At 42.3% G+C, this 14509-nt stretch overlaps 1 protein-coding gene across 1 annotated transcript in view; it reads left to right on the top strand.

The window, feature by feature from the left end:
- The first annotated feature begins 2032 nt into the window (after positions 1-2032).
- The window catches only part of RDH8 (retinol dehydrogenase 8), a 36624-nt gene continuing 24147 nt past the window's right edge, over positions 2033-14509 (top strand). The window contains exon 1 of the mRNA XM_040346391.1: positions 2033-2176. Coding sequence (XP_040202325.1) covers positions 2071-2176 — 106 coding nt within the window. The 5' untranslated portion in view covers positions 2033-2070. The remainder of the gene's footprint in view (positions 2177-14509) is intronic.

The raw sequence follows: 14509 nt of genomic DNA, 5'->3' as shown, positions 1-14509 counted from the left end.
CTGTCTAACAGTATGCGTTACAAACAGGGGTTTTGTCCGCACGCATTTGCAAACGCATGCGTGAGCCACAGAGCCGCGCCAAGGCACCCTGTAATCTGTGGTCCTAACACTAAACAATGAGCGTCCCCACAGTGGAGGCACATGCATTCTAATGGATAGATAGGGGCAGGTGGACTGAAGGGGAGCCACCCCTTCTTAAAGGTACAAGAGCACACCAAACACCCAGCATATAGCACAATGGCTGCAAAGGTGTTGGTGCACTGCTGGACCAATATAAGCACCACAGGTGAAACACAAACATGTCCACCGCCCCCATCTATAGCTGGCAATCGCAGCAAGTAGCATTGAAAGGCTAGAGCAGATAACAACAAAGCCTGGGAAATGCCCAGGGAAAAACCAAGCCTACTTACCGACCAGTGTGAAGCCTCTCAGTGCCCATCAGTGCTGCCTCTTAGTGCCCGTTAGTTGCAGGTAGCAGCCTCATCAGTGCTCATTAGTGCAGTCTATCAGTGCCCATCTGTGGCGCTTATCAGTGTCCATCAGTGGCACCCCATCAGTGCCGCCTATAAATGCCCATTAGTGCAGCCTCATCAGCGCACATCAATGAAGAACAATTACTTATTTGAAACATTTTATAACAGAAACAAAGAAAGTTCTTTTTTTTTCAAAATTTTCAGTCTTTATTTATTTTGCAAAAAAATAAAAAACTCAGTGGTTACCCAGTGGTTATTAAACACCACCAAAAAACATGCTATCTGTCTCAAAAAATGATATAAATATCATATAGGCAAAGTGTTGCACAACCGTGCAATTGTCATTCAAAGTGTGACAGCCCTGAAAACTGAAAATTGGCCTTGGAAGAAAGGGAGTAAAAGTGCCCAGTAGGCAAGTGGTTAAAAAAATTTAAAAAATATTTTTTTGTGTGAATTGCAAAACCATCTATGGACATGCGTATGTAAAGGAATTGCTGCATTGGCCAGAGATAACTATGTTAGATTCATTGGGTGCATTGGTTGGCTTTGGGGTATAGGACAGACAGTACGGGCCAGATTCACGTATAATCGCGTAAATCTGCGGCGGCGTAACATATCACATTTACGTTACACCGCCGCAAGTTTTACGGGAAAGTGCTTGATTCACAAAGCACTTGCCTGTAAACTTGCGGCAGAGTAGTGTAAATCCGTCCGGCGCAAGCCCGCCTAATTCAAATGGGGCGTGTATCATTTAAATTTACCGCACCGAACGTACTGCGCATGCTCCGCTTTGAAATTTCCCGCCGTGCTTTGCGCGAAATGACGTTGCACCGACGTAATTTTTTGAACGACGACTTACGCAAAAAAAAAAAAAAATTAAATTTGACGCGGGAACGATGGCCATACTTTAACATGGCTGGTCTAAATATAAGCCATGAAATAGCAGCCTTAACTATAGGCCGGGAAAAGCCGACTAGTGACGACGTAAGAGAATGCGACGACCGCGCGTACCTTCGTGGATCGCCGTAAACAGCTAATTAGCATACCCGACGCAGAAAACGACGCGAACTCCACCCAGCGGGCGCCGAAGTATTGCATCCTAAGATCCGAAGGCGTAGGAAGCCGTACGCCTGTCGGATCTTAGCCAAATGCCGTTGTATCTTGGTTTGAGAATTCAAACTAAAGATACGACGCGGGAAATTTGAAAGTACGCCGGCGTATCAGTAGATACTCCGGCGTACTTCTTTCTGAGAATCTGGCCCTACATATTTAAGACCCTTAATCTATAAATCTCATATATATTTGGTAGTACTCAGACAATGTTTTTTTTTTGTATTTTTTTTTGGATCAATGAAATGTATATTTTCTTTTTATCAGTAATGAAATCTGACATATCCACCCAGTATAAAAAATAAATAAAAAATCTGTTAGTAATATTAGAGTTATTACACTTACACTGGTGTAACGAGTGTAGAGCGGACCTTTGACCCTGGAGGGAGTGAAGAGGTTAAAAGGGACAGTAGATTGTCACGTGGTAATATGATAATCCGGGATCTCTCACAGAGGAGGGTTGGCAGCTCAGACAGAACAAGGCACAATGGCTAATAACAGCAAGAAGACTGTCCTCATAACCGGGTGCTCTTCGGGCATCGGCCTCAAGATTGCCGTCCAGCTGGCCAAGGACCCCGAGCAACGCTACCATGGTGAGAAGTCCTGGGCCACTATGGAGGAGTTGCTAAGGAACTGTATGGAGTGGGACAGGTTAGATGGAGTGATAGGAGGAGGAATTCCGAGGAGTAGAACAAGTTATAGAAGGAGGCGAGAGAAGACGGGGGGCTTATTCTGTACAGCAGAATAAATTACGTGTGCGCTGCGGTAACCCATAGCAACCTGATTTCACTTTGGGGGAATTTGAACTATGATCGGTTGCTGTACGTTATATAAATAAGTTGGATGGTGTGAGAAGAGGTGAGAGTCATTATATAGGAGGTGATAAGAGGTGACAGGCGGGGGGAGAGTTCATGAGAGGTCACATTCGTTCTTTAGAAAGGTCAGACCAGTCTATCTGTGTGTCATCTATATAGGAGTGTGGATACGTGTGTGTGTCATCTATATAGGAGTGTGGATATGTGTGTGTGATCTATATAGGAGTGTGGATATGTGTGTGTGATCTATATAGGAGTGTGGATATGTGTGTGTCATCTATATAGGAATGTGGATATGTGTGTGTCATCTATATAGGAGTGTGGATATGTGTGTGTCATCTATATAGGAGTGTGGATACGTGTGTGTCATCTATATAGGAGTGTGGATATGTGTGTGTCATCTATATAGGAGTGTGGATATGTGTGTGTCATCTATATAGGAGTGTGGATACGTGTGTGTCATCTATATAGGAGTGTGGATATGTGTGTGTCTGTGTCATCTATATAGGAGTGTGGATACGTGTGTGTGATCTATATAGGAATGTGGATACGTGTGTGTCATCTATATAGGAGTGTGGATACGTGTGTGTCTGTGTCATCTATATAGGAGTGTGAATACGTGTGTGTGTGTGATCTATATAGAAGTGTGGATACGTGTGTGTCTGTGTGTGTCATCTATATAGGAATGTGGATATGTGTGTGTCATCTATATAGGAGTGTGGATACGTGTGTGTCTGTGTCATCTATATAGGAATGTGGATACGTGTGTGTCATCTATATAGGAGTGTGGATACGTGTGTGTGTGATCTATATAGGAGTGTGGATACGTGTGTGTGTGATCTATATAGGAGTGTGGATACGTGTGTGTGTGATCTATATAGGAGTGTGGATACGTGTGTGTCTGTGTGTCATCTATATAGGAGTGTGGATATGTGTGTGTGATCTATATAGGAGTGTGGATATGTGTGTGTCTGTGTCATCTATATAGGAGTGTGGATACGTGTGTGTCATCTATATAGGAGTGTGGATATGTGTGTGTCTGTGTGATCTATATAGGAGTGTGGATATGTGTGTGTCTGTGTGATCTATATAGGAGTGTGGATATTTGTGTGTCTGTGTGATCTATATAGGAGTGTGGATATGTGTGTGTCTGTGTGATCTATATAGGAGTGTGGATATGTGTGTGTCTGTGTGATCTATATAGGAGTGTGGATATGTGTGTGTGTGTGATCTATACAGGAGTGTGGATACGTGTGTGTGTGATCTATATAGGAGTGTGGATATGTGTGTGTGTGATCTATATAGGAGTGTGGATATGTGTGTGTGATCTATATAGGAGTGTGGATACGTGTGTGTGTGATCTATATAGGAGTGTGGATATGTGTGTGTGATCTATATAGGAGTGTGGATACGTGTGTGTGTGTGTCTGTGTGTGTCATCTATACAGGAGTGTGGATATGTGTGTGTGTGTGTGTGTCTGTGTGTGTCATCTATATAGGAGTGTGGATACGTGTGTGTGTGTCTGTGTGTGTGATGTATACAGGAGTGTGGATATGTGTGTGTGATCTATACAGAAGTGTGGATATATGTGTGTGATCTATATAGGAGTGTGTATATGTGTGTGTGATCTATATAGGAGTGTGTATATGTGTGTGTGATCTGTATAGGAGTGTGGATATGTGTGTGTGTGATCTATACAGGAGTGTGGATACATGTGTGTGATCTATATAGGAGTGTGGATATGTGTGTGTGATCTATATAGGAGTGTGGATATGTGTGTGTCTGTGTGATCTATATAGGCGTGTGGATATGTGTGTGTCATCTATACAGGAGTGTGGATATGTGTGTGTGTCTGTGTGTGTGATCTATATAGGAGTGTGGATATGTGTGTGTGATCTATATAGTAGTGTGGATATGTGTGTGTGATCTATATAGGAGTGTGGATATGTGTGTGTCTGTGTGTGTCATCTATACAGGAGTGTGGATATGTGTGTGTCTGTGTGTGTCATCTATATAGGAGTGTGGATATGTGTGTGTCTGTGTGTGTCATCTACAGTATATAGGAGTGTGGATATGTGTGTGTCTGTGTGTGTGATCTATATAGGAGTGTGGATATGTGTGGGTGATCTATATAGGCGTGTGGATATGTGTGTGTGATCTATATAGGAGTGTGGATATGTGTGTGTGATCTATATAGAAGTGTGGATATATGTGTGTGATCTATATAGGAGTGTGGATACGTGTGTGTGATCTATATAGGAGTGTGGATACGTGTGTGTGATCTATATAGGAGTGTGGATACGTGTGTGTGATCTATATAGGAGTGTGGATACGTGTGTCTGTGTCATCTATATAGGAGTGTGGATAAGTGTGTGTCTGTGTGTGTCATCTATATAGGAGTGTGGATATGTGTGTGTGATCTATATAGGAGTGTGGATATATGTGTGTGATCTATATAGGAGTGTGGATATATGTGTGTGATCTATATAGGAGTGTGGATATGTGTGTGTCTGTGTGTGTGATCTATATAGGAGTGTGGATATGTGTGTGTCTGTGTGTGTGATCTATATAGGAGTGTGGATATGTGTGTGTCTGTGTGTGTGATCTATATAGGAGTGTGGATATATGTGTGTGATCTATATAGGAGTGTGGATATATGTGTGTGATCTATATAGGAGTGTGGATATGTGTGTGTGTGCAATTCTTCAAAAGTCTGGCAAAATGTTTTTATTGGAAATATCACATGTGATGGGAGAGAAGTGACGATTTGCAGTCTGTTTATGCTCCTGGTGCGGTCCTATCAGTGCTTGTTTGTGGTTGTTGCCCTTTGAGCAGTGCAGGGATCTCATAGATTGGATGTGACCTGTACCCTACAATTGTATCAGGACGGTTCTCCTTTGTATTGTCTGCAGACAACCAATCTACATTCAGCTTAGAGAATAACATTAGACACATAGCCCCGACTTCTATCCATTGTCAGTAATTTTGTGTGTATCCAGAATCTTCCTTCACAATATATCTTATCTAAAGCTGGCCATACATTATATAATTTTCTTATTCAATTCCCTTTAGATTTACCTTCAACTATGTAGTGCAAGGGCCTGCCTGATCACATACAAATAGAAAGTGTTTAGGTATGACCTCTTTTTTTAGATAGTTTTGGTAACTCTAAAGAGAATTGTATAATGTATGTCTAGTCTTATAGTGTGTGTTTTGTAGTTATGATGACCAATTATTGTATTTTTATCTATCTATCTATCTATCTATGGCAGCTGGTACTCCATTGTTTTGGGGAGGGCAGCAAACAAACCCCCCACCTATCCACTAGCCAGCCCTGCCCGTTTGCCCATTCGCCAGCCCTGCTCGCCAGCTCGCCAGCCCCTATCCGGTCTTAGGACCCGCTTTCTGCCCTGATTGGCCGGGAGGAGAAGCAGGAAGACAATAGCGAATGTCAATTCGCTAGTGTCACAAGTGGGTGGGCTCGGGGCGCAGCGCTCTGCGCCCCAAGCCCAAACTTTTTGAAGGCAATTAGAGCCTCCTGCTCTAATCACATGCTTAACCGCTTAACGACCGCTGCATGTACATATACGTCGGCAAAATGGCACGGACAGGCTGAACGACGTGCCCGATCTGGACCCTCCCTGGTACATGCGGCGGTCGGTAAGCCTCAGGGAGCGATCCGGGATGAGGGCGTGGCTATTTGTTTCTAGCCGCCCCTTCGTGATCGCTCCCCGGAGCTGAAGAACGAGGAGAGCCGTATGTAAACACGGCTTCCCCGTGCTTCACTGTGGCGGCTGCATCGATCGTGTGATCCCTTTTATAGGGGGACACGATCGATGATGTCAGACCTACAGCCACACCCCCCTACAGTTGTAAACAGACACTAGGTGAAACATACCTCCTTCAGTGCCCCCTGTGGTTAACTCCCAAACTGCAACTGTCATTTTCACAATAAACAATGCAAATTAAATGCATTTTTTGCTGTGAAAATGACAATGGTCCCAAAAATATGTCAAAATTGTCCGAAGTGTCCGCCATAATGTCGCAGTCACTAAAAATATTTATTATAGCAAAAAGTAAAAAATATTGCATTTTTTTCAAAATTGTCGCTCTATTTTTGTTAATAGCGCAAAAAATAAAAACCGCAGAGGTGATCAAATACCACCAAAAGAAAGCTCTATTTGTGGGGGGAAAAAAAGGACGTCAATTTTGTTTGGGAGCCACGTCGCACGACCGCGCAATTGTCTGTTAAAGCGACGCAGTAACGAATCGCAAAACCTGGCCTGGGCATTTAGCTGCCTAAAGGTCCGGGGCTTAAGTGGTTAAAAAAAAAAATAACCTTGTAAAACTTTATGTGTCCGTCTCCCCGCATGGAGATTAGGGGCCGGCACATAGAGATTAGGGGGACGGCGCCCTTCGCCCCTTATGGACAGACCGTTCATAATATCTATTTATCTATCCCTCTATCTATTTTTCTATCTATGTATCTATCTATTTATCTATCTACATATCTATCTATTTATCTATCTACATATCTATCTATTTATCTATCTACGTATCTAATTATTTATCTATCTACATATCTATCTATCTCTCTATCTATTTATCTATCTACGGATCTATCTATCTCTCTATCTATTTATCTATCTACGTATCTATCTATCTCTCTATCTATTTATCTATCTACATGTCTATCTATCTCTCTATCTATTTATCTATCTATTTATCTATCTAGGTATCTATCTACGTATCTATCTATTTATCTATCTATGTATCTTCCTATCTCTCTATCTACGTATCTATCTATCTCTCTATCTATTTATCTATCTATTTATCTATCTAGGTATCTATCTATTTATCTATCTAGGTATCTATCTATTTATCTATCTATTTATCTATCTAGGTATCTATCTATCTATTTATCTATCTACGTATCTATCTATCTCTCTATCTATTTATCTATCTACGTATCTATCTATCTCTCTATCTATTTATCTATCTATTTATCTATGTAGGTATCTATCTACGTATCTATCTATTTATCTATCTATCTACATATCTATCTATCTCTCTATCTATTTATCTATCTAAGTACAGTATCTATCTATCTATTTATCTCAAAAAGGTAAGGGGAGGGGGAAACATAAAGGCACTCACATTTGCCAACATCCGAAATATTGAATCAAGAAAGAAGTACTACACAAGGTAGTGACAAGGCAGACTTTTCCAGGCAATCACAGGGACATAGGGATTTTAGAAAAATATAAATTTAATTACAAAAATTACATACAATAAATTCAATAAAATACAATGAAAAAGTACAGGATATACATTCACAAGCAATATTTTCTTTCGTCTCGCCTACGCGTTTCGCCTAGCGGCTTCTTCAGGACGAGTTTGAGAGAGAGTTTTTGACAATAAAGTATTGCTAATTTCATAAATCAATTAGATTGCTAGCCATCCACGTGCATCGAGGACCGATTGGAGTCACAGATGTACAGATGGTATATAGCTTGTGAGAAAACTCAGGGCAGCCCAATAGGAAGAGAAAAGAAGGTTTCCTATAGTTGGCAGCAAACCGTAATGTATCAAAAATATATAAATAGATACGGATAGATTCTGAAGTAAAACGAGAACCAATACAGACCGGGACCAATGAGGCAGGGGGAAAAAAGCCAGTGATTGCCTGGAAAAGTCCGCCTTGTCACTACCTTGTGTAGTACTTCTTTCTATCTATTTATCTATCTACGTTTCTATCTATTTATCTATCTATCTACATATTTATCTATATGGTTATCTATCTATCTACGTATCTATCTAGATATTTATCTATCTAGGTATCTGGCTATCTATCTACGTATCTATCTACCAATTCTTATGCCGCGTACACACCATCACTTTATGTGATGAAAAAAAATGACACTTTCTGTGAAGTAAAAAACGACGTTTTTGAAACTTCAATTTTCAAAGACGAAGTTGCCTACACACCATCGTTTTTCTCACAATGATCTTGCAAAGTGAGGTTACGTTCCACCACGTTTTACCATTGAAGCTTGCTTCTGGGCATGGATGAAAAAACGTCTTAGAAAACGACGTTTTTTGCTACACACGGTCAATTTCTGTGAAGTAAAAAGTGCACTTTTGAAAAACGACACATAAAATTGAAGCATGCCTCAATTTTTTTTGGTCGTTTTTTACAAGACATAAAACGACGTTTTCCCCCACACACAGTCAATTAAAGTGACGTTTTTAAAAACGTCATTTTTTTTCATCACATAAAGTGATGGTGTGTACGCGGCATTAGATGTGATCGCTGCATTCATTTTCTTTTTTTAGGCTTTCTTTCATTCTATTTTCATCTGGCGATCCAGCCAACAAGTCTGTTGTTTTTCAAAAGCACAAGCTCTCCGGCAGAATGTATCAGTTTACAGGGATGAAACCAACCATTTAACACTGGCAGGGGTGGTTAAAATGATCAGCTTTTTATTCATGTAAAACCTTCATCCCAGAAGGGAAAACAAACAGCTTCCTCTGATTATAAAGTGTGAGCTGGAGTTTGGCTTTAATTTGTTAGTGTGTTTAAATATGCTGTTCCATTTAACACATCTAAAGCCTCGTACACACGACCGAATTTCCATCGGACAAATCCGTGGTTTTTGTCCAAAGGGCGTTGCCCGTGAACTTATTCTGCGTACAGACGGCAGATTTTTCAGCCAACATTCACAAAACTATGTGTTTTTTCTTCTCTTTAGCGCCACCCTTTGGGCAGCTTCTTTTTTTCCTTATGGTTAGCATTGGTTCGAAGCATGCGTGTTTGTCCTTTGGATTTTTGTCCGACTGATTTGTTTACACACGGACAATTGTTGTCAGAATATCCGATCGTGTGTGCGGGCCTTAAGACAATGCCTTACTAATACAGGAGGTGTGTTGCTGGCCAAATTACCGGGTGAAAACAGAGGGGAAAAAGAGGCAAATAAAAGAAAACAAATGCAGCCACCACATCTAATCATTGGTAAGCTGCAATATATTATATTTTAGATTTTGGGTTAAATAATGCTTTAATGAGACATTTTGTTAAAAAAGAATGACAGATTTGTGTATTTCTATCTAAACAGATGCAGTATAGATCACATGCCAGAATCATGTAATTAAATGATTTTGGACCAGCTGGAGACAAGCTGCACAATATTAGGACAGGGTAATAGCCGGGCGGAGATGCATTATGCACGTTCCACAATTAACGACCAAAAAATGATAAAAAGAAAATCTATCAAAAACAGAAAAAAAAATCTGAACTAAAAATGTTAATGATAATCCTGCATGTCAAATATTGTTCACTTTAGGGGGTCATTGCAAATGAAAAGGTGGCAGTTTCTATCCCCGGAGGATAAGGCTGCATTCACACCTAGGCGTAGGCAATAGCGTCGTTTTCCGGCGTTTTTTTTAGGCGTTTTTTTCGCGCGTATTCATGCTAATATGCGCGTTTGCATAAAGCGTTGTCCGACGTTTTTGTACTTAGACGTTTTTTTTTTAGCCAATAGGAAAAACTATCATCTTTTCATCACTTGTTGCTATGTTGGTAGATTTTTTTAATCTTCTGCATGGGCGACAAGTTCTATTGACGAAACGCCTGTAGCAAACGCTTGTTGTCGCGCAATACGCGCGTATCTGGCGTTTTACATTGATTTCAATGGAAAACCAAAAACGCTCAAATACGCGCATATCGCGCGTATTGCGCGACAAAAAAGGGTCCGGAACTTCTTTTGACTACAGGCGATGCGCGTCAGGCGCATCAGCGTGCAGATGTGAACCATCCCCATTGACTTTCATTGCTTTTCGTCCCTCTGGCGTTTGTTCGCGTCGCGCTACATGCGACAAAACGCGAAGGTGTGAATGGGGTCTAAGAGTTCTTATCTCTGTATGGACAGGCTTCTTTGCAGTGAGCCCGGGTTCACACATAACTGATTTGTAGCGCTGGAAGGATTGAGGATGAGGATTGCACGGTGTGTTTTTGTGTCAGCTGTGGGTGGATGGGGTGGAAAACGGGTATGGCCTCGTACACACGACCGTTTTCCTCGACAGAATCCATCAAGAAACTTGGTGGCAGAGCTTTTTTGCCGAGGAAAACGGTCATGTGTATGTTTTTCATCGAGAAAACTGTCGAGGAACTCGACGAGGAAAAAAGAGAACAAGTTCTCTTTTTCCTCGACGGGAGTCTCAATTTCCTCGTCGTGGTTCTCGCCAGGCTGGTTTTCGACAAGAAACACGTTAATGTATATGCTTAGAAACCCGCGCATGCTCAGAATAAAGTATGAGACGGGAGCGCACCTTCGGTAAAAGTAGCATTTGTAATGGAGCTAGCACATTTGTCACGCTGTAACAGACTGAAAAGCGCGAATCGTCTCTCACCAAACTTTTACTTAGCACGCAGTAACATGAGATTAGCAAAAGCAGCCCCAAGGGTTGTGCCAGTGGAATCGAACTTCCCCTGCCGTTGTATGTGTTGTACGTCACCGCGTTTGAGAACAAGGAGATTTGGTCCTGACAGTGTGTACGCAAAGAAAGCTTGTCAAGTTTCTCGACAAGCCTAACAAGGAACTCGTCGAGGAAAACGATGTTTCATTTACGACGAGTTCCTCAGTCGTGTGTACGAGGCCTATGTTGAAGCACAACATGACAGCAGTAGTTGTCAAAGTAGACATAATGCTACAGCCCACTGGTTGTCAGCCACTGATCTGGAGCACAAAAAGAAAGCTCTATTTGTGGGAAAGAAATTATAAAAATATAATTTGGGTATAGTGTTGTATGACTGCACAATTGTCATTCAAAGTGCGTCAGCGCTGAAAGCTGAAAATTGGTCTGGGCAGAAAGGGGGTTTAAATGCCCAGTAAGGAAGTGGTTAAATATGAGATCTGGGGTCAAAAAGACCTCAGATATTTAAAAAAAATGTGAGGGGTGTGCTCACTTTTGTGAGATACTGTATGTCAACTATAGAGAGATAAACTTCTTGACAGTTTCTTATATCTCTAGGGATTCTGTGCTGAGTCCCCAGGTCTGATCACCTGCTCTTCCCATTATGAGGGCAACCACTCTGTCTGTTAAAATCCTTTAGTTTATTATATAGTAATAATTCAATAGGAGGAACTGGACCACAGTAGGTGGGCAGGAACACCGAAAACTGCCAGGAGAACACATAGCTCCCAACTGTCCCTGATTTGAAGCAATGTCCCTCATTCCTCCTCATTTCTCCCTCATTTTGGTCTGATCTATATAGTTGTATATAAAATGCACTTTTTATCTATCAAAAAGTGTTTCCCAGTGCTAAACCTTTCATCTGATTTCTAAATTGCTGCATTTGTAAATTCCAAAAGCCAATATGAAGGAATAGCACTTGTGGGTTTAACCAATCTTGTTTTTTTGTTCAATTCTCCTTTAACCACTTGCCGACCAGCCGCCGCAGTTATACGGCGTCAGGTAGGCTCCCCTGCGCGAGATCATGCAACATTGCGTCATCTCGCGATGCGCCACCCGCTCGCCCCTGGTCCCCCCTGGTCCCGGGCGCGATCATCGCCGGGCACCCGCGATCACTCGTTACAGAGTGAGAACCGGGAGCTGTGTGTGTAAACACACAGCTCCTGGTCCTGTCAGGGGGAGAAATGACTGTTCGCTGTTCATCCAATGTATGAACAGCGATCTGTCATTTCCCCAAATTAGTCCCACCCCCCCTTCAGTTCGAACACACCCAGGGAACATAATTAACCCCTTCCTCGCCCCCTAGTGTTAACCCCTTCCCTGCCAGTGGCATTTTTATAGTAATCAATGCATTTTTATAGCACTGATCACTATAAAAATGCCAATGGTCCCAAAAATGTGTCTGAAGTGTCCGCCATAAGGTCGCAGTACCAATAAAAATCGCTGGTCGCCGCTATTACTACTAAAAAAAAAATATTAATAAAAATGCCATAAAACTATTTTGTAGACGCTATAACTTTTGCACAAACCAATCAATAAACGCTTATTGTGATTTTTTTTTACGAAAAATATGTAGAAGAATGCGTGTCGGCCTAAACTGAGGAAAACATTTTTTTTTATATATTTTTGGGGATATTTATTACAGCAAAAAGTAAAAAATATTCATTTTTTTTTCAAAATTGTTGGTCTATTTTTGTTTATAGCGCAAAAAATAAAAACCGCAGAGGTGATAAAATACCACCAAAAGAAAGCTCTATTTATGGGGGAAAAATGGACACCAATCTTGTTTGTGAGCTACGTCCCACGACCGCGCAATTGTCAGTTATACACGACGCAGTGCCGAATCGCAAAAAGTGGCCCCGTCATTGACCAGCAATATGGTCCGGGGCTGAAGTGGTTAAGGGGGCGTGGAAAGGGGTGTGTCCTATGCCTGCATTTTTTTGCTGATAGGTGTCCCTCATTCCCATCCCAAAAAGTTGGGAGGTTTGAGAACAGGAACAGAGTTCAGAATTTTGGCAACAAAATCTGACAGTTTGGAGCTTCCAAGACGAAAAAGAAGCCACGCGACTCGAACCAGCAGACTCTACTTATAAGGGAAAAAAAAATCACCTTTGGGTGGACTGACCCTTTGAATAAGCAAAACAATTTGAATTATGGGAGCACAGGGCCAAATTCTCAAAAGAGATACGCAGACTTAACTCCATTTTTCTAATTTTACACGGCGCGTATATTTGCGCGCGATCGTCAAAACGACTTAAGCAAAGATTTCCGTATTTTCAGCCGCACTTAAATTAGTTACACCTGCGCATTCCCGGGCGCAAATTACGCTAGGCTCGCCGCTGTTTTTGATAGGCAAAGATGCAAATGAGGGAGTTAGGGCGATTCTCAGAATTAAGTGTGTGTGCCGTATTTTCCGCCCTGTGCGCACCTGTTAGTTTTTCTGACTAAATTTCCACATTATAAAACCAGCCCTAATTTTACACATGCTGTGGAAGGGTTTGCAGAAGGAAGTGACTAGAGGTTACAGCTCTAGTTGTGCAGCTTGTTGTTTAAAAATGCCAGGACCAGCAATGATTTTGACGGCACTTGCTGTCTTACAGGCACAAAGGAGGAGGAGGGCACAGAGGAGGAGGATGAGGGCACAGGCGCGTGTTTATCAGCCACGCCGTGATATTTGGCAAATGCCAGCTTATGAGGTCATCGGCAACTACCGATTTGATAGGGAGGCCATCCTGGAGATCACCCAACTCCTTCATGAGGATCTAATCGCCCCAACCCTACGTTCCCATGCCCTGACACCTCTTGAAAAAGTTATGGCAACCCTCCATTTTTTATCGAGTGGCTCATTCCAGCGAGCATCTGGAGGTGTGGCTGGGATGGTGCAGTCAACCATGAGTAAATGTCTACATCAGGTGGTCCCTGCCATACTGCGGCGCATGAGCCATCAGTTTGTCATGCCCACCCAGGAGGACCAGCGTGTGCAAGCAATGACAGACTTTTACAATATTGCTGGCTTTCCTAAGATCATCGGGGCGATTGACTGCACCCATGTGGCACTCCAGCCCCCCCATGATACTGAACACCTGTTCAGAAACAGGAAAGGCTGGCATTCGATCAATGTCCAGATGATCGTAGATGCACATGGCCTCATCTGGCACGTTTGTGCCAAGTTTCCCGGCTCGTGCCATGATAGTTTCATCCTAAGGCAGACCAAGATCTACAGAGACTTTGAGATGAACGTGTATGGAGACAGCTGGCTGATTGGTGAGTGACATTGGTGTCAGGTATGCCCCCCCCATGATGCAGACATCACAAGGGGCACATGCATGACTAATATCCTCCTGTCTTTTCCCTTACAGGTGACTCAGGATATGCATTGGGACCCCACCTGATGACCCCCTTTAGGAACCCCCAAACACCCGGAGAACGAAAATTCAATGAGGTGCACATCCAGACCAGGGCTATAGTAGAGCGGACTTTTGGCATGCTAAAGTCAAGATTCAGATGCCTGGACAAGACTGGGGGTACACTATTGTATTCCCCAGACTTTGTATGCAAAATTATTGGGGCATGTTGCATACTGCACAATTTTGCATTAAGAAGGGGCATGCATGTGGAGATATCTCCTGACCTAACCCC

This window comes from Rana temporaria, chromosome 3 (assembly GCF_905171775.1).
Source record: "Rana temporaria chromosome 3, aRanTem1.1, whole genome shotgun sequence".
NCBI classification, from domain to species: domain Eukaryota; kingdom Metazoa; phylum Chordata; class Amphibia; order Anura; family Ranidae; genus Rana; species Rana temporaria.
This window is presented reverse-complemented; position numbering and strand designations above follow the sequence as displayed.